Source organism: Caretta caretta, chromosome 5 (assembly GCF_965140235.1).
Source record: "Caretta caretta isolate rCarCar2 chromosome 5, rCarCar1.hap1, whole genome shotgun sequence".
Taxonomy (NCBI): domain Eukaryota; kingdom Metazoa; phylum Chordata; order Testudines; family Cheloniidae; genus Caretta; species Caretta caretta.
In genome coordinates this window covers 4835522-4853245 of record NC_134210.1, presented here as the reverse complement: position 1 = coordinate 4853245, position 17724 = coordinate 4835522, and the positions used below count along the sequence as shown (strand labels likewise).

Below are 17724 nucleotides of genomic sequence, written 5' to 3'. Positions count from 1 at the left end.
ACAGCAGGGACTAAGACTGGTTCTTCAAACTTCCAATCCAGGGCTTGATCCTCCAGTTTAATAAATGATGAACCTGTCACTTCCTGACCATAATAAAACGTGGGAGTTGCCACACTCTGTTTAAATGCACATTGATGGGGCAGGGAAGGGTTTCTGTACTAGTCAGTAGGAGCAAAGTGGATACCAAAGTGTCGTGCCAGCTAGGAATGCCCCAAAGCGCAGGAGAGTCTGAGTGCTGATCAATGGCAGGCTTGCTAGACCCAGACGTTTACAAATCAGAGGACAAGCCATAAGCTTTATTTCACCCAGAACTACTCCCAAACCCTGTTCCCAAGGCAAACAAGCCCATCTCGCCATGTGCATTATGGCACCATAGCTTACCTTACCTGATCACTCTTGTTACATGTGTATGGTAACACCCATTGTTTCATGTTCTCTGTGTATATAAATCTCCCCACTGTATTTCGACTGCATGCATCTGATGAAGTGAGCTGTAGCTCATGAAAGCTTATGCTCTAATAAATTGGTTAGTCTCTAAGGTGCCACAAGTAATCCTTTTCTTTTTGCGGATACAGACTAACACGGCTGCTACTCTGAAACCATAGCTCCTGTCACTAAAAGAGCCGGGATTGGATGGTTATGACCCTGCTCTCACACGCACACTCAGATAATAACACCGACTTGGATGGATTTGTCGCAGTGTATCCAGCAAGGCAGAAATTTCAAGTCTGAGCTAAAATGCGTGGCTGCTCAAACCACCTTTTAAAAATACCAGCGCATTCCCATTCAGGTTAACTTCACTGACGGAGCTAGACTCTTGGTAGAGAGTTGGAAATTGTGACACTCAGAAGGGCTCAGTATTCCATGCCAAAGGAGAGAAACATGTTTTAAATGTCGCTTAGATCTGGTAGAAAAGGTCACAACTCCTGCCTCTCTAGAGAAGCTGCTCGGGGGTGCCTCCAGGGTGGAGAACCACCCTTCCAGAGCAGCCAAATGATTCTCACTGCCAATCCCTGGTTCCTTTGCAGTGTTCAAAATCCTATTCAAGCCAGTTTCTGGACATCTTTGATGCTCACCACATGGCTGTTGACGCAGTGAGCTGGAATCCCTACCACATGAAAGTCTTCATTTCCTGCAGCTCTGACTGGACTGTCAAGATCTGGGACCACACCATAAAGTAAGTCTTGCTGTGTCCTGGCCTTGGCAGCTGGAAAGTGTGATTTATGCTCTCACAATATAAACATGCAGCGTGCAGCTAGCTTTGTCTGCCAAAATCTATGGTTACAGTTTTACCATTAAGTGGATTTATTGCTTATTATTCTCTCTTACTCTCCTCATTTGCTTTTTCCTGAGCGTAGCAGTTCCTTCAGTAATAAGAGCAGGTACAGCCCTGGATTGCTGCCTGTGTAAGTGTATCTAGGACTAGGGTGAGATGCTCTGCAGTCCATGATTTTAAAACTTTAACAGAGCTACACAAGGTACCAGCCCACTGGCTTGGATCCAGGCCACACAGGTCAAAACAGGGCACTGCAGTTCAAGGTGGCTGCCCTGATGTTTCAAAGCCCTGCATGGCATTGGACCCGGCTACCTGAGAGATCCGCTCTCCCTCTGCAACCAGGACCTCTCATCACAGCTGTGTCCCACCTGAGGAATGATACTGTTAGCCAATCTTCATGGGAGCCAAACAGAGACTAGCAAACTCGCTATAGGCAGAGATGACTGACCACTAATCTCACCTCGTTCAAACATTCACTCAAACTTTCCCATAATAGCTCCTTCATTCTCTCAAACAGAAAATCCCCTAACCCTACTTCTTGGCAGCACGGGAGAGAGAAGGAGGGCACTGTCAGCTGTGAACTCCTGCGGGGTTGTCATCTGTGACAATCCAGTGCAACATGGATGAGGGCTCAGCTGCTCTGACCAGCACAGGTTGCCTGGGGTATAGCATCAGAGTGTTTCATCTTGAAAGTCTTCTTCAGGAGGGACATGTAATTGGACAAGATCTTCTTCACCCTGGGCCTTTCTTTCCAGGACCCCGATGTTCGTCTTTGACCTGAATTCTGCTGTGGGGGACGTTGCCTGGGCCCCTTACTCCTCCACTATCTTTGCTGCAGTCACCACGGATGGGAAGGTAAGAGGCTTTAGTTTAACTGGGAGGGGATTAAGGAATCTAATGTCCTGGACAGAGACGTGGCAGCTCAGCTGACAGCAACTGGCCGGCTGCTGGTGGAGTGAGCTGGGCGGCTTCCTTTGGGATTCTGAGGAGTCAGAATCTGGCCTGCGAGTTAGTCTGGGGGCTGGGGGCCTGGCATGGAAGGGGGCTGTGTCCAGGGAGAGGAGGAACATTTTGGTGAATATTGGCCCCGTGCAGGCTTAATCTGTCCCTTCCCACCCCCTACTCCATAGCACACTGGTGTCTTAAAGCAACAGTGCTGTAGAAGGCGGGGGCAGCGACACTTTCCATCCTTTCCCAAGCACCTCAACTCCCTTTCTATAGCACGCTCACTCGGGCCAGAAATCTTTAGCAGACATCCAAGGTTTCTGCACAGCAGTGCAAACTCCTTAGCTGGTCTTAAACGGAAGCCAAGAGCCCTTTGGGGACATTAAGGATCAGCTGCATAACTCGATGTGGCCACGCCAAACTCATTGGGATAAAACCGGCATGTGAGTGTCTCTCCCTGTATACAACGTATACGGACTGACATGGACAGGTGGGGAGTTCCCTCGCCATTGCGTGGCATTCCTAGCCCTCTCTGCTGGGTATTCAGTGGTTGTGCAAGATCAGCATGGTGTATACTTAGGGGAACAAACCCAGCCCCGGGCGTAAGCAATCGCAGCTCTATTGAAGCCAAGGACATTACGCCCTCTTAATCCAGGGATGAATGGAGCCCTTTGAGCACTGGGGATAATGCAGTGCATGGTAAACCAGAGGAGTGAGCAGACTGCTTTCTTGTACACTGTCCTCTCAGTTACTTTTCCTGCTTTCTCTTACAGCCACTGGGCATGTAATTCACTCACTTTGAATCCTACTGAACGCCACATTGATACAAGTACACTGCCTCTTATATCCTCTTCCTGACCAATTTCTAACCACCTCACACCCAGTTCTGTTCCCACTGAATTGAGCCCAGTGGCTTCCATGGGAGCCGCACTTACTTACACTAGATCTGAAACTGGCTCATTAACTAATCCTCACAGCAGTCCTGTGGGTAGATGCTATTATGCCCATTCTACAGATGGGAAAACCTCATACAGCTGTCATCAGATCATTATTGATCAGAGCTTCCAGGACACAGGGAAGCAATACAGTAAAGTTAACAACAAAAAAAATCAATTATAGTCACGTGCCCAGAGCTGGCCAGTGCAGCTTTGCTATAATGAAATGGTATGAAATTAGTATTTTTCCACATCCTGCTCAGGAGTGGATGTCTCCAAGAATAATGACTTGATAACAAAGTACTTAGAACAATCCTAATGTTGAGTTGATGGGAGATATATTTTTGCCCCAACCATCCATCTAGTCTCTTGTACAGTTAATTCAGTCCTGGCAGACTGCCTGCAACACTTAGCTAGCCATCATTCATTAGTGCTTCTATATTACTTTAAGACCCCATTGCTTTAAAGCTGTGGGCCAGATTCTCTGCTGGTGTCAGTTGGCAGAGTACTATAGAAAGTCAGTTGGGCTCCATCAGATTGCACCAGTAGAGAACTTGGCTCTATGATTTCTCGGCTGCTATCATCAAGTCGGCATTAGCAGTGATTTCATTGCAATTTAACCTTTCAATTGTAGAAGAAAAATCAATATCACTGATATATTGGTGAAGCCTAGAAGCCCTGCCACTGTACCAGCTGAGGCTGAGGACTTAGTACATCTCACAGGCTAGGCAATGTCAAATATAGTCCATACTGAAGCAGCTGCCAAGGAAAACCCAAGATGCTGTAGCCTTCAGGAAATGGTGCTGTTACTAAAGACCCCCTGGCCTTTTCCCCGAGAGGTGTGTGAGCCCCAGAGGCCTGGCCGCACTCCAGTCTGGGTACCTACTTCAGCCTGAATGCTGGCACAAACTGAATACACAGTGGATGCCTGTGAGGACAAAGCAGCGCTGTTTTGCCACGTGACCTTTAGTGACGAGATGTAGATGTCTCCGGATGACTGAAGCTGAGTGACAGAGATACGCCAAGGGCAGTGTTCTAATAGGAAGAGAGTGCAACACCAGATCGTGGCTCCCTTCAGCTTCTTGTTCATGCTATCTCCAGAGGGGTTTAATCCTCACAGATTGTGTCAGATTCTCTGTCAGAGCCCTACCAGTTGGCCAGTTGTTCCTTATATTTAGCTACATGTTGATGCCACAAGATCTTTCCATCAAACTTTCCCCTTCTGCCTGCTCATCCCCTGACCTGATGGATTCATTTCCCAGCTCTCTGCAAATGTGACGATTTGAGTTATGCTGCTCAACTTCATGGCCACGGGCTCGTTCCTGCCAGCACTTAGTCACCCAGACCATCCCACTGCAGTCAGTCAACTACTCATGAGATGGAGGTCTGCGGCATCAGGTTCCCAGGCAGGCAGGGCACAAACTACTGTCAGCTTTGTATCACTGCAATAAGCAATTTGAAAAACCCTGATCTCTGGAGCCTGCAGCTCTTGGGCACTGCAGTCTGCAGATTGTCCTCGTCTGAAACGGAATAAACGGCCAAGTGATTCGATCACAGATAGAATTAGAAATTGTCTGTGGGGGAATAACACAGACTGGGTCGAGGTGGCTGGGTCACAGGCCAAGATGCTGTGGTACAAGCGTAGGTAATGCTACGTTAACGCAAGCCACCCCTCTGCAGAGCTCTTCCCCAACCAGTTACCTTCCCAGTGTAGGCCACCGTTCCAGCCCCCTCCCCCACCTATCACTTACTTCCTCTGTGTGGATCCCTGCCCCAGAAGTCAGGCACCTATAGTCAGCCACCTGCCTCTCCACTGCCCTCAGACACCTACTTTAAATGCTGACCTGATCCTTGGTGACGCACGGTGCTGGTGGTAGGTGGAGGAGGAACCAGCCAGCCCAGCAGCCTTCTCTGTGAGGGGCAAGGAGAGGCCTTTCAGGTTAAGAGACTTGTGCCAGGGTGCAGGGTCCCCAGTATACAAGGGGTTAACTCCAGTTCCCTTTCCCCAGCCCAGGCACAGATGTTAGGGGATAGGCAATGAGCAGGAAGGGGGAGAATGCCTAGGGCCTGGATCTCTACCAGCCTCAGGGAGAGGACTTGCAGCGGCTCAATCTCCAGGCAGCCTAGGACTCTGAGCACAGCTGAGCCACGGTAGGGCTGCTTGATTGACCACTCCACCTGACAGGCCAAGGAAGTCAGCAGTGACTGACCTCAGACTGCTCAATGCACATGCCTGCAGCTTCATTCCCAGCCTTCTTGCCCTGCTCCAGTCTGCTCCAGCCCCGCTTGGTTCCTGACTCTTGACCCTGGGTCTGAATCCTGCTTCTGGCTCTCACTCCTTGGGCATAGATACTGGCTTCTTGGCTCCCGCTCTGACCAGTAGGCCTGACTGCTCACACCCTGATTTGTGACAATTGAGACTCTGGGTTGATCCATAGCCTCTTACTCTCTTTGCTTGTCTTACCCTGTGTGGTTTGTGTCTGTTCAGAATCTCCTGCTGGAGTGACCTCCCTGCTTGCTGCTGGGGTTGGATTGAGCTCAGTCAGCCAGCCAGCCAGCTTAAACCTACATTCATACCTAGTCTGTACAGACCATTTATTAGAGAAGCCGGATGCTCTTATTCCCCCCAGCACGCTGGGCCAGTCTTCCGCTGACACAGTACTGTATTTTGAAACATGCACTGGGCAAAAATTACAGCAGACACTTGGGGGATCCTTCTGTACCCGATGTGGAATGGGATTGTTATATTAGCAAATTTTGAGGTATTGTATTAGCATATAACATTGGTAGTAGATCACTGTACCATGATCCTGTATGGAAGCAAATAGTTACATTTGCAAATTATTAGTGTTAATATTTATTATCATCAAGCAAGTGCTAGGTTGAGAGCCTGGCTGCCACATCCACCAACGCTTCACTACCGGGGGCACGGGGACAGCCACTCTCAGCTTTTGGGGCATCATGCCTCACGTGCTGCTTCCCCATCCACTGTGAGCTGTCTTGGCCCGCAGTGTTAGGATGGCTTTGGGAACATACGGACATCCACAGCCTCTCCACACACCTCTCTTCCCTGATGCCCCATCCTCTTCCCTCCCCTGCCCCCCCCCCCCCGATACCTCACTTGGTTCCCAACTGCCAAGAGCAGGATATTGCTCTGAGGAAATGGTCTGTTCATGCCATGTGTACAGACTCCATCCCCAGCCAAATGATAGCCAGCTCTGAGCCTAATGCTGCACTCTGTCCAACTGGCGCTTGTGGTTCTCAGCTGCATCTCAAGCTCTCAGCTTTGACCAGCTAATCAGGAAATTATATGCCTCCCTTATTAGCCAGGGCTGGTCTTGGTTTTGTGAGCCTCTAGTAGATTTCTGTAATCCAGGTAGCACATCTGAGGGTTGGATTGGCAGCTAGGGGGCCAGGGGTACATCTGGCTGGAGGAGCTAGTGATGAAGGAGACATAGGAGATTGCAGGCAGGTGGGGGCAAGGGTACAGTCATGTGTCATTTCTCGGTGCTTTCATGGCAGGTAGGATTTCAAAGGGAAGGTGCAGCACTTAGGGACCAGCATAAAGGCAGGAACGTAATTAATCTTACAAGGTGTATGTAGGTCGTGGCTGCGGGTAGGGGAAGCAATGGGTGCATGCAGTGAAGGGGATCTAACAGAGTGACACCCCCAAAAGTGCAGCCACGTTTGTGGGGCTGGGTATCTTTACTGCTTAGGTTGCAATCCAGCTTTGACTATTGCTGATATAAGTTAGCTTTACCATAGCTCATTAATTACTGAATGGTCCAGGGCCCATTGCAAAATCCAATTACAGGGGCTTATTGCTTTATTGCAGTTCAAGGTAGTGATCTACACAGAGACCAGGCTCTGCCTCAAATGATCACTCCTGATTGGTGTAGTTAGTGTGTATCTACTGTGAAAAAGATGTATTCAACCATACCAAAACAAGCAATGACAGCTTTGAAATATATTCCATGAATCACTCTTTGATCCTGTGGGCCCAATTTACCATTGCTCTGTGCCTGATCTTGCCGTTTACGTCAGAGCAAAGGGGAGGAAAATACTGCTCAGTCAGAATGTAGCATTTTCCAGAAGCTGGGACTGCCCAGCAGGAGATGGATCCCTCAATGAATTGCCCTGTTCTGTTCATTCCCTCGGAAACACCTGGCACTGGCCACTGTCAGAAGACAGGACATGGGTGTGACCCAATATGGCCATTTTTATGTACTCTCTCTGATGTAAATGGTGACTCAACAAAGGTGGATCTGACCTTCTCTGTTCATGCCATGCTCATCACGGTGGTGTGGCATCGGAGTCTCTCTTAATGTCAGTCAGTTTGGTACCTATGGCCAAAATGTATTTTACAAAATGTGGCCTGTGGATCTTGTCATTCCGATTTGTCTTTGATGCAGTGACAAAGCAGAATTTCTGACATGATGTGGGCCCTGAGGTTGTTCCACAACCTAAAGTCGAAAGTTGCTCCTCAAGCAGGAGAGCTGCAGGCTGAGGCCTTGTTATATTAAGCAGCATTTTGAACTCCGTAACCTAAGTGAACCTTTGAGCGAATACAGCCTGGCCCTCTGGCACCACACTGAGGTGCTGCTTTTGAGGTGACTTCTGAAGTCAGCACCCTCCTGGGTTGTAAGGCCTGAAAGGACTTTTATTATCATGTACTGTGACCTCCTGTACAAAAGGCCAGAGAATGCCACCAGGGATTGTTGCATCAAGCCCAGTTGTCTAGTTAAACTAGGGCTTTGGTCTGTCTGTATCCATCTTTAGTCTCTTGTTTTATCCTTACATCGTAAGCTCCCTGGGGCAGGGACTGTCTCTTTGCTCTGTTTGTACAGCGCCTAGCTCAGTGGGGACCTGGTACATGACTGGGGCTGCCAGGTGCTACGGTGATACAAATCATAAATACTAATACATTTAGAGAGACATCTGGTCTTGATGTAAAGACTCCAAATGATGGAGAATCTACCACATCCCTTGGTAGATTCAGTGTTTAATCGCTTCCAGACATTGGATCTCATTCTTCTTCTTCTTTGAGTAGCATCCCTATGGGTGTTCCACTCTAGGTGTATTTGCTTCCCTGTATCCTGTATCTTGGAAATTTTAGATAGCAGTGTCCGGTTGGTCCACACATGCACTCTCCCCATCTCGTGCCCTGCCTCAGGGCTATATAGTGATGTGTGTGCAAACTGCCCTCGGTTTCTTCTCAGTCGCCTTTGGCCTGAGATGGAGTCTCAGCAGCATTCGATTTGGGAATTCCTCATCCATATCTTACTTTCTGTTTTGAGTTAATAGTGCTAGTTCATAGAGTTTCTGTTAGTTAGTATTTATACTTGCTTTCTTTTCCTTTTTCCCCCTCAAATTTTTCCCTTTATTTTGTTTTTAGAATAGTCAACTCCCTGTCCTTAGTTAGTTCTTCCTTGTTTATTCCGGTATTGCAGGCATTTCATTTTTCTAAAGACTTACTCGTCTCAGAGACGTCTGATCCTCCCCTACTCGACACTGACACGATCTCGTTATCTGCCACACCTCAGTCCCCTGACATACATGCAGTCCCTCAGCATCCATGACTGCTCCATCTTTGTCAAGCGATGATGAAGATGATGATGACGATTTATCTTCAGTCTCCGTGGAAGGTTGCCCGTTCCAATACCAAGGAGCAAGTCATCCCGAAACCTCTACAGAACGAGTTTACCACCACGAGAGATGCAGCCCACCCAGCTGGCATAGACACCTTCGGTGTCCCCACCCATGCTTTTTGCACCACCTCAGTGGCCATACTGGGACCCATGAGCAGCCTATAGGCACCAATTCTCAAGGCCCCCTAGTGTCGCTCATTGGGATAGGGGAAGGCAATCTCCTTCAGCTTCTCTATCCAGACCTGCTGACCCACAAGAGGAGATGTTTTGGGGAACAGGAAGCAAGACTAGACAAAGAGATTACTCCAACAACTAACATCTCTTCATCCTCTTCTGATGAACCATTATGCCTCCCCTACCAATCCTGGCAGACAGTGTCAAACAGTTTCAAGATCTCATTGAGAGAGTAGTAGATTCGCAACATATTCTGCTTGAAGAAATGAAGGAGTCCCAATGCAAGCTGCTTGACGTCCTACATACTTCATCATCAGCTCACATTGTGCTCCCTATCAGACATCAGCCACAATACCTCCCACATGCAAGAGAATGGACAAAAATATTATGTTCCCTCTAAGGAACTGGACTTTTTATTTTCCCACCCATCCTCAAAGGCCCTTGTCAACACTGTAAATGAATGTGGCAGACAGCACCATGCTAAATTGACACCCTATGACAAGGACTGGAAATCACCGGATTTATTTGGCTTGGGGAACAGGAAGCGAGACTAGACAAAGAGATTACTCCAACAAGACATCACCGAGATCCCAGCCTGGTCAATGGCCTTCTCCCCACTGGCATTATGAACCGGAACGGAAGAGACAATGACTACAGAATTGGAGAACAGCTTCCCCACAATCATCAACATCACAGCCGTCTGCATATAAACACCAGTTCTGATGTGTTGGTCGAGGGCTAGAGTTACCACCCCCATTTTTATTTGCTGCAACAATCCAAACATCTCCACCCATTCAGCGACCCCCTTACTCCTTTTTGTCAAAACTGGGAATGTATAACCACAAACAAGTGGTTATTGGAGATCATCTCCACAGGATATTCAATCCTTTTTATCTCCCTCCCCCTGCCCAGCCTCCTTTCCTCTCCCTCTGCAGGGACCCTTCTCACAAGCACCTTTTACATCAGGAAACAAACTATCTTCTGAACCTAGGTGCTATAGAACCAGTTCCCACTCCACACAGAGGAAAGGGCTTCTATTCCAAATACTTCCTGATATTGAAAAAGAACGGCGGTCTTAGACCTATTCTGGATCATTCAATAGATTCGCAAAGTTACAACGCTTCAAAATGGTTATTCTGGCAACAATAATCTCATCTCTGGACCCAGGGGACTGGTTCTCGGCCCTCGATGGTTACTGTCATATCACAATCCACCCATCCCAAAGGAGGTTTCTGAGTTTCACTCTGGATCAAGATCACTTTCAATACAAGGTGCTCCCATTCGGAGTATTGTCAGCACCTAGAGTGTTCTTGAAGGTCCTTTCTGTGGTAGCAGTGCACCATCATAAACAAGAAATTCTGATATTCCTGTATCTAGAAAATTTCCTGCTCAAAGCACATTCTTTTGATGCCTTGAGAGCCACACAAAAGACTATGGACCTGGTCTTACAGCTGGGACTACAACTAAATGTCCAAAAGTCCACTTTAACTCCAGGACAACATTGGAATTTGTAGGGGCCTTCCTAGATGCAGTCTTCCTCCCCCCCCCACCCCCCACACCGCTTCAACACCTTAGACAACTTAATCTCGACAGTCCAGACCTCGACCAGAAACTGTCTTCAACTACCAGGATACATGGCAGCAGGCACCTTTGTAATAAGTCACGCGAGACTCCACAGGCGCTGCCATCAAGGGTGGCTGAGAACAGTATATGTACCAAGCAGCCACAGCTTAAATAAACTTCTAATCATGCCTTCGACGGTCAAAACCCCCTCGACTGGTGTAAAGATCCTCACAATGTCTGTGCAGGGGTTCCCATCACTCAACCACCCCCAATGTTAATATTGATGACAGACACATCTGTATTGGGATGGGGAGCCCACTTGGACACCCACACTGTTCAAGGCAAATGGTCCCCTTTCGAATCCACACTGCATATCAACTTACTAGCGCTCAGAGCAGTCAGGAATATCACTGATCAGAGACAAGCATATAGAGATTATGATAGAAAACATCTCATGTATGTTTTATATACATCTCCAGGGAGGAGTAAGATCACCTTCCCTTTATGCCGAGGCAGCAAACTCTGGAATTGGGGCATTCACCACCACATCAGCGTCTCAGCAGCCTACCTCCCGGGCATACAGAACACTACAGCGGACACTCTCAGCAGAAACTTTTCCCAGGATCACAAATGGAAATAGAAATATGCTGTGGAGAATGGAGAGGTCTATGTTGGGGATTACCAAAGATAGATTTATTTGCCACTGCCAGAAACAAGAAATGCTCCCAGTTCTGCTCCTGCATGGGCCTGGTTCATTACTGTTTAGGAGACACCTTTCTCCTATACTGGAACACAGGTCATCTTTATGCCTTTCCTCCAATTCCTCTAATATCAAAGGTCCTGCTCAAGATAAGAAAAGAAAGAGCCAGGGTTATTCTTATAGTTTCCACGTGACCAAGACAATGTGATTTCTGTTACTTACTCAACTGGCGATTTGTCTGCTAATCACTCTTCAGCCCACTCTTCATCTTCTCTCTCAGGATGCTGGCCAGATCCGTCACCCCAATCTACAGGTTCTCCAGCTCAAGGAGTGACTCCTCGATGGTTCCAAAGCTTAGAAATGACCCGCTCTGAGGATGTAAAGGCGATGCTGCTACATAGCAGGAAACAAACTACTTGTCATGTGTATATTCAAAAGTGGAAGAGATCCCAGCTCTAGTGTGGCTCAAGACCTATTACACCTACATCCTCTCCAGTACTGCTTCTGCTAGACTACATCCTAGAACTAAAAACATCAGGATTATCTCTAAGCTACGTAAAGGTGCATCCTGCAGTCATCACTGCCTTCCATCATAAGATAGATGGTTACTCTTGTCAAGGTTCCTTCCCCACTCTGAACTCTAGGGTACAGATGTGGGGATCTGCATGAAAGACCCCCTGAGTTTATTCTTACCAGCTTAGGTTAAAAACTTCCCCAAGGTACAAACTTTGCCTTGGCCTTGAACAGTATGCTGCCACCACCAAGTGATTTAAACAAAGAACAGGGAAAGAGCCCACTTGGAGACGTCTTCCCCCAAAGTATCCCCCCAAGCCTTACACCCCCTTTCTTGGGGAAGGCTTGAGAATAATATCCTCACCAATTGGTACAGGTAAACACAGACCCAAACCCTTGGATCTTAAGAACAATGAAAAATCAAGCAGGTTCTTAAAAGAAGAATTTTATTGGAAGAAAAGGTAAAAAAATCACCTCTGTAAAATCAGGATGGTAAATACTTTTCAGGGTAATCAAATTCAAAACATAGAGAATCCCTTTAGGCAAAACCTTAAGTTACAAAAAGACACAAAACAGGAATACACATTCCCTCCAGCACAGCAAATTTTACAAGCCATTAAACAAAAGAAAATCTAATGCATTTTCTAGCTAGATTACTTACTAACTTTACAGGAGTTGGAAGGCTTGCATCCTTGATCTGTTCCCGGCAAAGGTCTCACACAGACAGACAAAACCCTTTGTCCCCCCCATTCCAGATTTGAAAGAATCTTGTCCCCTCATTGGCCATTTGGGGTCAGGTGCCAGTGGGGTTACCTTAGCTTCTTAACCCTTTACATGTGAAAGGATTTTGCCTCTGGCCAGGAGGGATTTTGTAGCACTGTATACAGAAAGGTGGTTACCCTTCCCTTTATATTTATAACAACTCTGTTTTCACTTATCCTACAACAAGAAGTTTTCTCAAGGGTGTGGGTAACCTCTTCCCACAAATCAGATGCCCTACACAGGCATGGGACCTCAATCATGTCCTCAAGTGCCTTACAAGGCCTCCCTTCAAACCCATTGGCCCCCTGTTCTCTTCTACACCTCTCTATGAAAACCACATCCTAGTGGCCATTACCTCTGCTTGGAGAGTAGGAGAGAGAAGGGCTCTAATGGTGTACCCTCCCCCCACTTTACAATCTTTTTAAAAGACAGGGTTACATTACAACCACACCCCAAATTCCTACCAAGAATATCTTCAGAATTCCACATAAATTAGCTTATCCACCTCCCTGCTTTCTTTCCCAGACTGCACTAGGACAAACAGGAGGCAACATTACTCACGATGTCGGGAGAGTACTAGCCTTCTATTTGGATAGGACTCCTCAGCCTTTCAGAAAATCTCCCAGACTATTTCTCTCCATTGCAGACAGATCTAAGGGATCCCCAGTCTCTAAACAAAGAGGATTGGAGGATTGTAGTCTAGTCATCCTAACTTCAATACCTGGAGACATACTGGAAAAACTATTAACAATCAATTTGTAAGCACTTAGAGGATAATAGGGTGATAAGGAATAGCCAGCATGGATTTACCAAGAACAAACCATGCAGGACCAACCTAATTTCCTTCTTTGACAGGGTTGCTGGGTTAGTGGATTATGGGACGGCTGTAGACATGATGTATCTTCATTTTAGTAAGGCTTTTGACACAGTTCTACAGGACATAAGCAAACTAGGGAAATGAAGTCTAGCTGAAATTATCTAAAAGGTAGGTGCATAACTCTATGAAAGACCATTCTCAAAGAGAATAGGAGTACTTGTGGCACCTTAGAGACTAACAAATTTATTAGAGCATAAGCTTTCATGGGCTACAGCTCACTTCATCGGATGCATAGAATGGAACATATAGTAAGATTATATATATATATATATATATATATATATATACACATACAGATAAGTTGGAAGTTACCATACAAACTGTAAGAGGCTAATTAGTTAAGATGAGCTATTATCAGCAGGAGAAAAAAACTTTTGTAGTGATAATCAAGATGGCCCATTTAGACAGTTGACATTCTCAAAGAGTAATTACCAATGGTTCACTGTCATAGTAGGGGGCCATATCTTGTGGGCCCCTCAGGGTCTGTCCTGGTTCCAGTACTAGTTATTATTTTCATTCAAGTGTTGGAAAATGGAGGGGCAAGTATGTGTGTAAAATTTTCAGATGACACCAAGCTGGGAAGGGCTACAAGCATTTTGGAGGCCAGGATTTGAATTCAAAACAACCTTGACAAATTGGAGAATCTTTCTGAAAGCCACAAGATTACATTCAGTAAAGACAAGTGGAAAGTACTACACTCAGGAAGGAAAAATCACATACACAGCTACACAGTGGGGAATAACTGGCTGGTGGTAGTACTGCTGAAAAGACTTGGAGGGTTACAGTGGATCTCAAATTAAGCTCTGGGCCAATAATTTGATGCAGTTGCAGAAAAGGCTAATATCATTCTGGGGCATATTAACGGGAGCGTAGTATCGGGAAGTAATTGTCCCGCTCCACTTGGCACTGGTGAGCCCTCAGCTGGAGTATGCTTTAGGAAAAATGCGGAGAAACTGGAGAGAGTCCCCAGGAGAGCAACAAAAATGACAAAAGATTTAGAGAAACTGACCTATGAGGAAAGGTTAAAAAAACTGGTGGTGTAGTCTTGAGAAAAGACTGAGTGGGGTCCTGATAACAGTCTTCAAATATGGTAAGTGCTGTTATGAAGAGGACAGTGATCAATTGTTCTCCGTGTCCTCTGAAGGCAGGACAAGAAGGAATGGGCTTAATCTGCAGCAGGGAAGATTTCGATTAGATATTAGGAATAACCTTCTAACTCTAAGGATAGTTAAGCTCTGGAATGGGCTTCCAAGGGAGGCTGTGGAATCCCCGCCATTGGAGGTTTTTAAGAACAGGTTTCACAAACACCTGTGTCAGGGATGATCTAGGTTTACTTTGTCCTGCCTCAGCTCAGAGGCTAGGCTGGATGACTTCTCAAGGCCCCTTTCAGCCCTATATTTCTATGGTTAACTCCCTCAGAATCTCCTTTGAAGCTGCTAGTGCTGCCAATACTGAAGCATAGCCATCCATATGGATGAATCCTGGCTCCACGAATCTATGGGGCCCCTTCCCCATGTCCCCATTGATTTTCCAGGGTATGTGCAATTAGAAGGCCCCATCCCCTGCCTTTACTATGAAGCACACTGCCTTGATAGAGCACAGTGTGTTTTAGGCATTGCTAAATCATGGCTTGCTTTTTCTTTTAACCTTTTGTATTTCACATCAATGTAGTAGAGCTTTTACAGGTCATGTTTTCAAGGTTTACTTTGCAACAATGAGCACCAGACTCTATTTTTAAAATAAAAGCTGAGATTTTGCTCTAATCACATGACTCCTGGACCTTTAAGAAAAACACAAAATATTGTGAGGTTTGTGATAGATCAGGAGAGTTGGCAACCCAGCTGTGTCATAGACAGCACCTCAGTTAATTAAAACAGAAAGAACTTTAAAAAAGCAAGTTTGCATTTTCTGTGGTTTGGACTGTGAAAATAGACTACTCAAGCGTTTCCCTTTTGTTTGTAGTCAGTTTCTAGGTCATGAGACTTAGAAAATTACCTATCTTCGGCACAGCGGGTCAGAAATCGTGGAAGGGAAGGCTTGTGTTTAAAAACAAACAAGATTGTTTGCAGTGGAATTCAAATAAAATAAAAATTATCCCAGAGAGAGACACATTCAGGCCAACATTGTGTTAACTCTAACTCCTAAATCAGTACGTCAGTGTCTAAATAAATGACCTGACTTTCAAAAGTGCTGAGCAGCCAGCAACTCTTATTGATGTTAGTTTCTGTCAAATTGTCTCACAAGTTGAGTGAACTCAGTTCCTTTTGTTTTTCCTCATCAGTTTTCTAGGTGTGATGATTTGGGGGCTCTGTCTATGTACAACTTGCGAGTTCCGGTTGACTCTATAAATTATTGTCTTTGAATACCTCAGCGGGAGGTGGAGTCAGATGTCTGCTCTTAGACTGGTGTCCTGATCCTCCCACACCAGGGACAATGGAAAATCTTTAACATGAGCTGCTCCCATTAACATGGAAGTACCGTCAGACAATGGGCTTCAGCTGAAGTCTAGGGAAGCCGGTTTGACCACATCTGTCTGCAGGGGTGGGAGGCTGGAAAAAGGCAAATATAGTGCCCATCTTTATTAAAAGGGAAGAAGGAGAATCTGGGGAACCACAGACCGGTCAGCCTCACCTCAGTCCCTGGAAAAATCATGGAGCAGGTCCTCAAGGAATCAATTTTGAAGCACTTGGAAGAGAGGAAGGTGACCAGGAACAGTCAACATGGATTCACCACCAAGGGCAAGTCATGCCTGACCATGATTGCCTTCTATGATGAGATAACCGGCTCTGTGGATATGACAGGTTTCAGAGTAACAGCCGTGTTAGTCTGTATTCGCAGACTGTAGCTCACGAAAGTTTATGCTCAAATAAATTGGTTAGTCTCTAAGGTGCCACAAGTACTCCTTTTCTTTCCGTGGATATGGGGAAAGTGGTGGACGTGACATACCTTCACTTTAGCAAAGCTTTTGGTATGGTCTCCCACAGTATTCTAGCCAGCAAGTTAAAAAAGTATGGATTAGATTAATGGACTATAAGGTGAATAGAAAGCTGGCTAGATTGTCCGGCTAAATGGATAGTGATCAATGGCTTGATGTCTAGTTGGCAGCCAGTATCAAGCGGAGTGCCCCAGGGGTCTGTCCCTGGGCTGGTTTTGTTCAACATCTTCATTAATGATCTGGTTGATGGGATGGATTGCACCCTCAGCAAGTTAGCAGACAACACTAAACTGGGAGGAGTGGTAGATATGCTGGAGGGTAGGGATAGGGTCCATAGTGACCTAGACAAATTGGAGGATTGGGCCAAAAGAAATCTGATAAGGTTCAACAAGGACAAGTGCAGAGTCCCGCACTTAGGACGGAAGAATCCCATGCACCGCTACAGGCTGGGGACCAACTGGCTAAGCGGCAGTTCTGCAGAAAAGGACCCAGGGGTGACAGTGGACGAGAAGCTGGATATGAGTCAACAGTGTGCCCTTGTTGCCAAGAAGGCTAACGGCATATAGGGCTGCATTAGTAGGCGCATTGCCAGCAGATCAAGGGAAGTGATTATTCCCCTCTATTCGGCACTGGTAAGGCCACATCTGGAGTATTGCATCCAGTTTTGGGCCCCACACTACAGAAGGGATGTGGACAAATTGGAGAGAGTCCAGCGGAGGGCAACGAAAATGATTAGGGGGCTGGGGCACATGACTTATGAGGAGAGGCTGAGGGAACTGGGCTTATTTAGTCTGCAGAAAAGAAGAGTGAGGGGGGATTTGATAACAGCTTTCAAATCCCCCCTCAGCAACTACCTGAATGGGTGTTCCAAAGAGGATGGCGCTCGGCTGTTCTCAGTGGTGGCAGATGACAGAACAAGGAGCAATAGTCTCAAGTTGCAGTGGGGGAGGTCTAGGTTGGATATTAGGAAACACTATTTCACTAGGAGGGTGGTGAAGCACTGGAATGGGTTCCCTAGGAAGGTGGAGGAATCTCCATCCTTAGAGGTTTTTAAGGCCTGGCTTGACAAAGCCCTGGCCGGGATGATTTAGTTGGGGATTGGCCCTGCTTTGAGCAGGGGGTTGGACTAGATGACCTCCTGAGGTCCTTTCCAACCCTGATATTCTATGATTAAGGTCTGGGAAAGGTACTCACAGTGTCATAGCTAAGTACAAGGTCAAATAGCTAGTTTAGCATAAGTAGTTAGCACGTATTTCAAGGGACCATTCAAGATAAAGTGGCCCGTTAACACCTCATTTCTGTATCAAAGCAGGTTCTCTCTGGGTATTTGGGTGGCAGAACGTGCGTCACTACAGAAATAAAAACCCCTCCAACTGCACACCCCTAGTTGTCACCT

The 17724-nt window shown here is 46.5% G+C and overlaps 1 protein-coding gene across 3 annotated transcripts in view; it reads left to right on the top strand.

Moving 5' to 3' along the window:
- The window catches only part of DNAI1 (dynein axonemal intermediate chain 1), a 259683-nt gene that overhangs the window by 142540 nt on the left and 99419 nt on the right, over window positions 1–17724 (top strand). For all 3 annotated transcript variants that reach the window (XM_048851944.2, XM_048851946.2, XM_048851945.2), the window contains exons 17-18: window positions 1029–1177; window positions 2032–2131. In XM_048851944.2, coding sequence (XP_048707901.2) covers window positions 1029–1177; window positions 2032–2131 — 249 coding nt within the window. The remainder of the gene's footprint in view (window positions 1–1028; window positions 1178–2031; window positions 2132–17724) is intronic.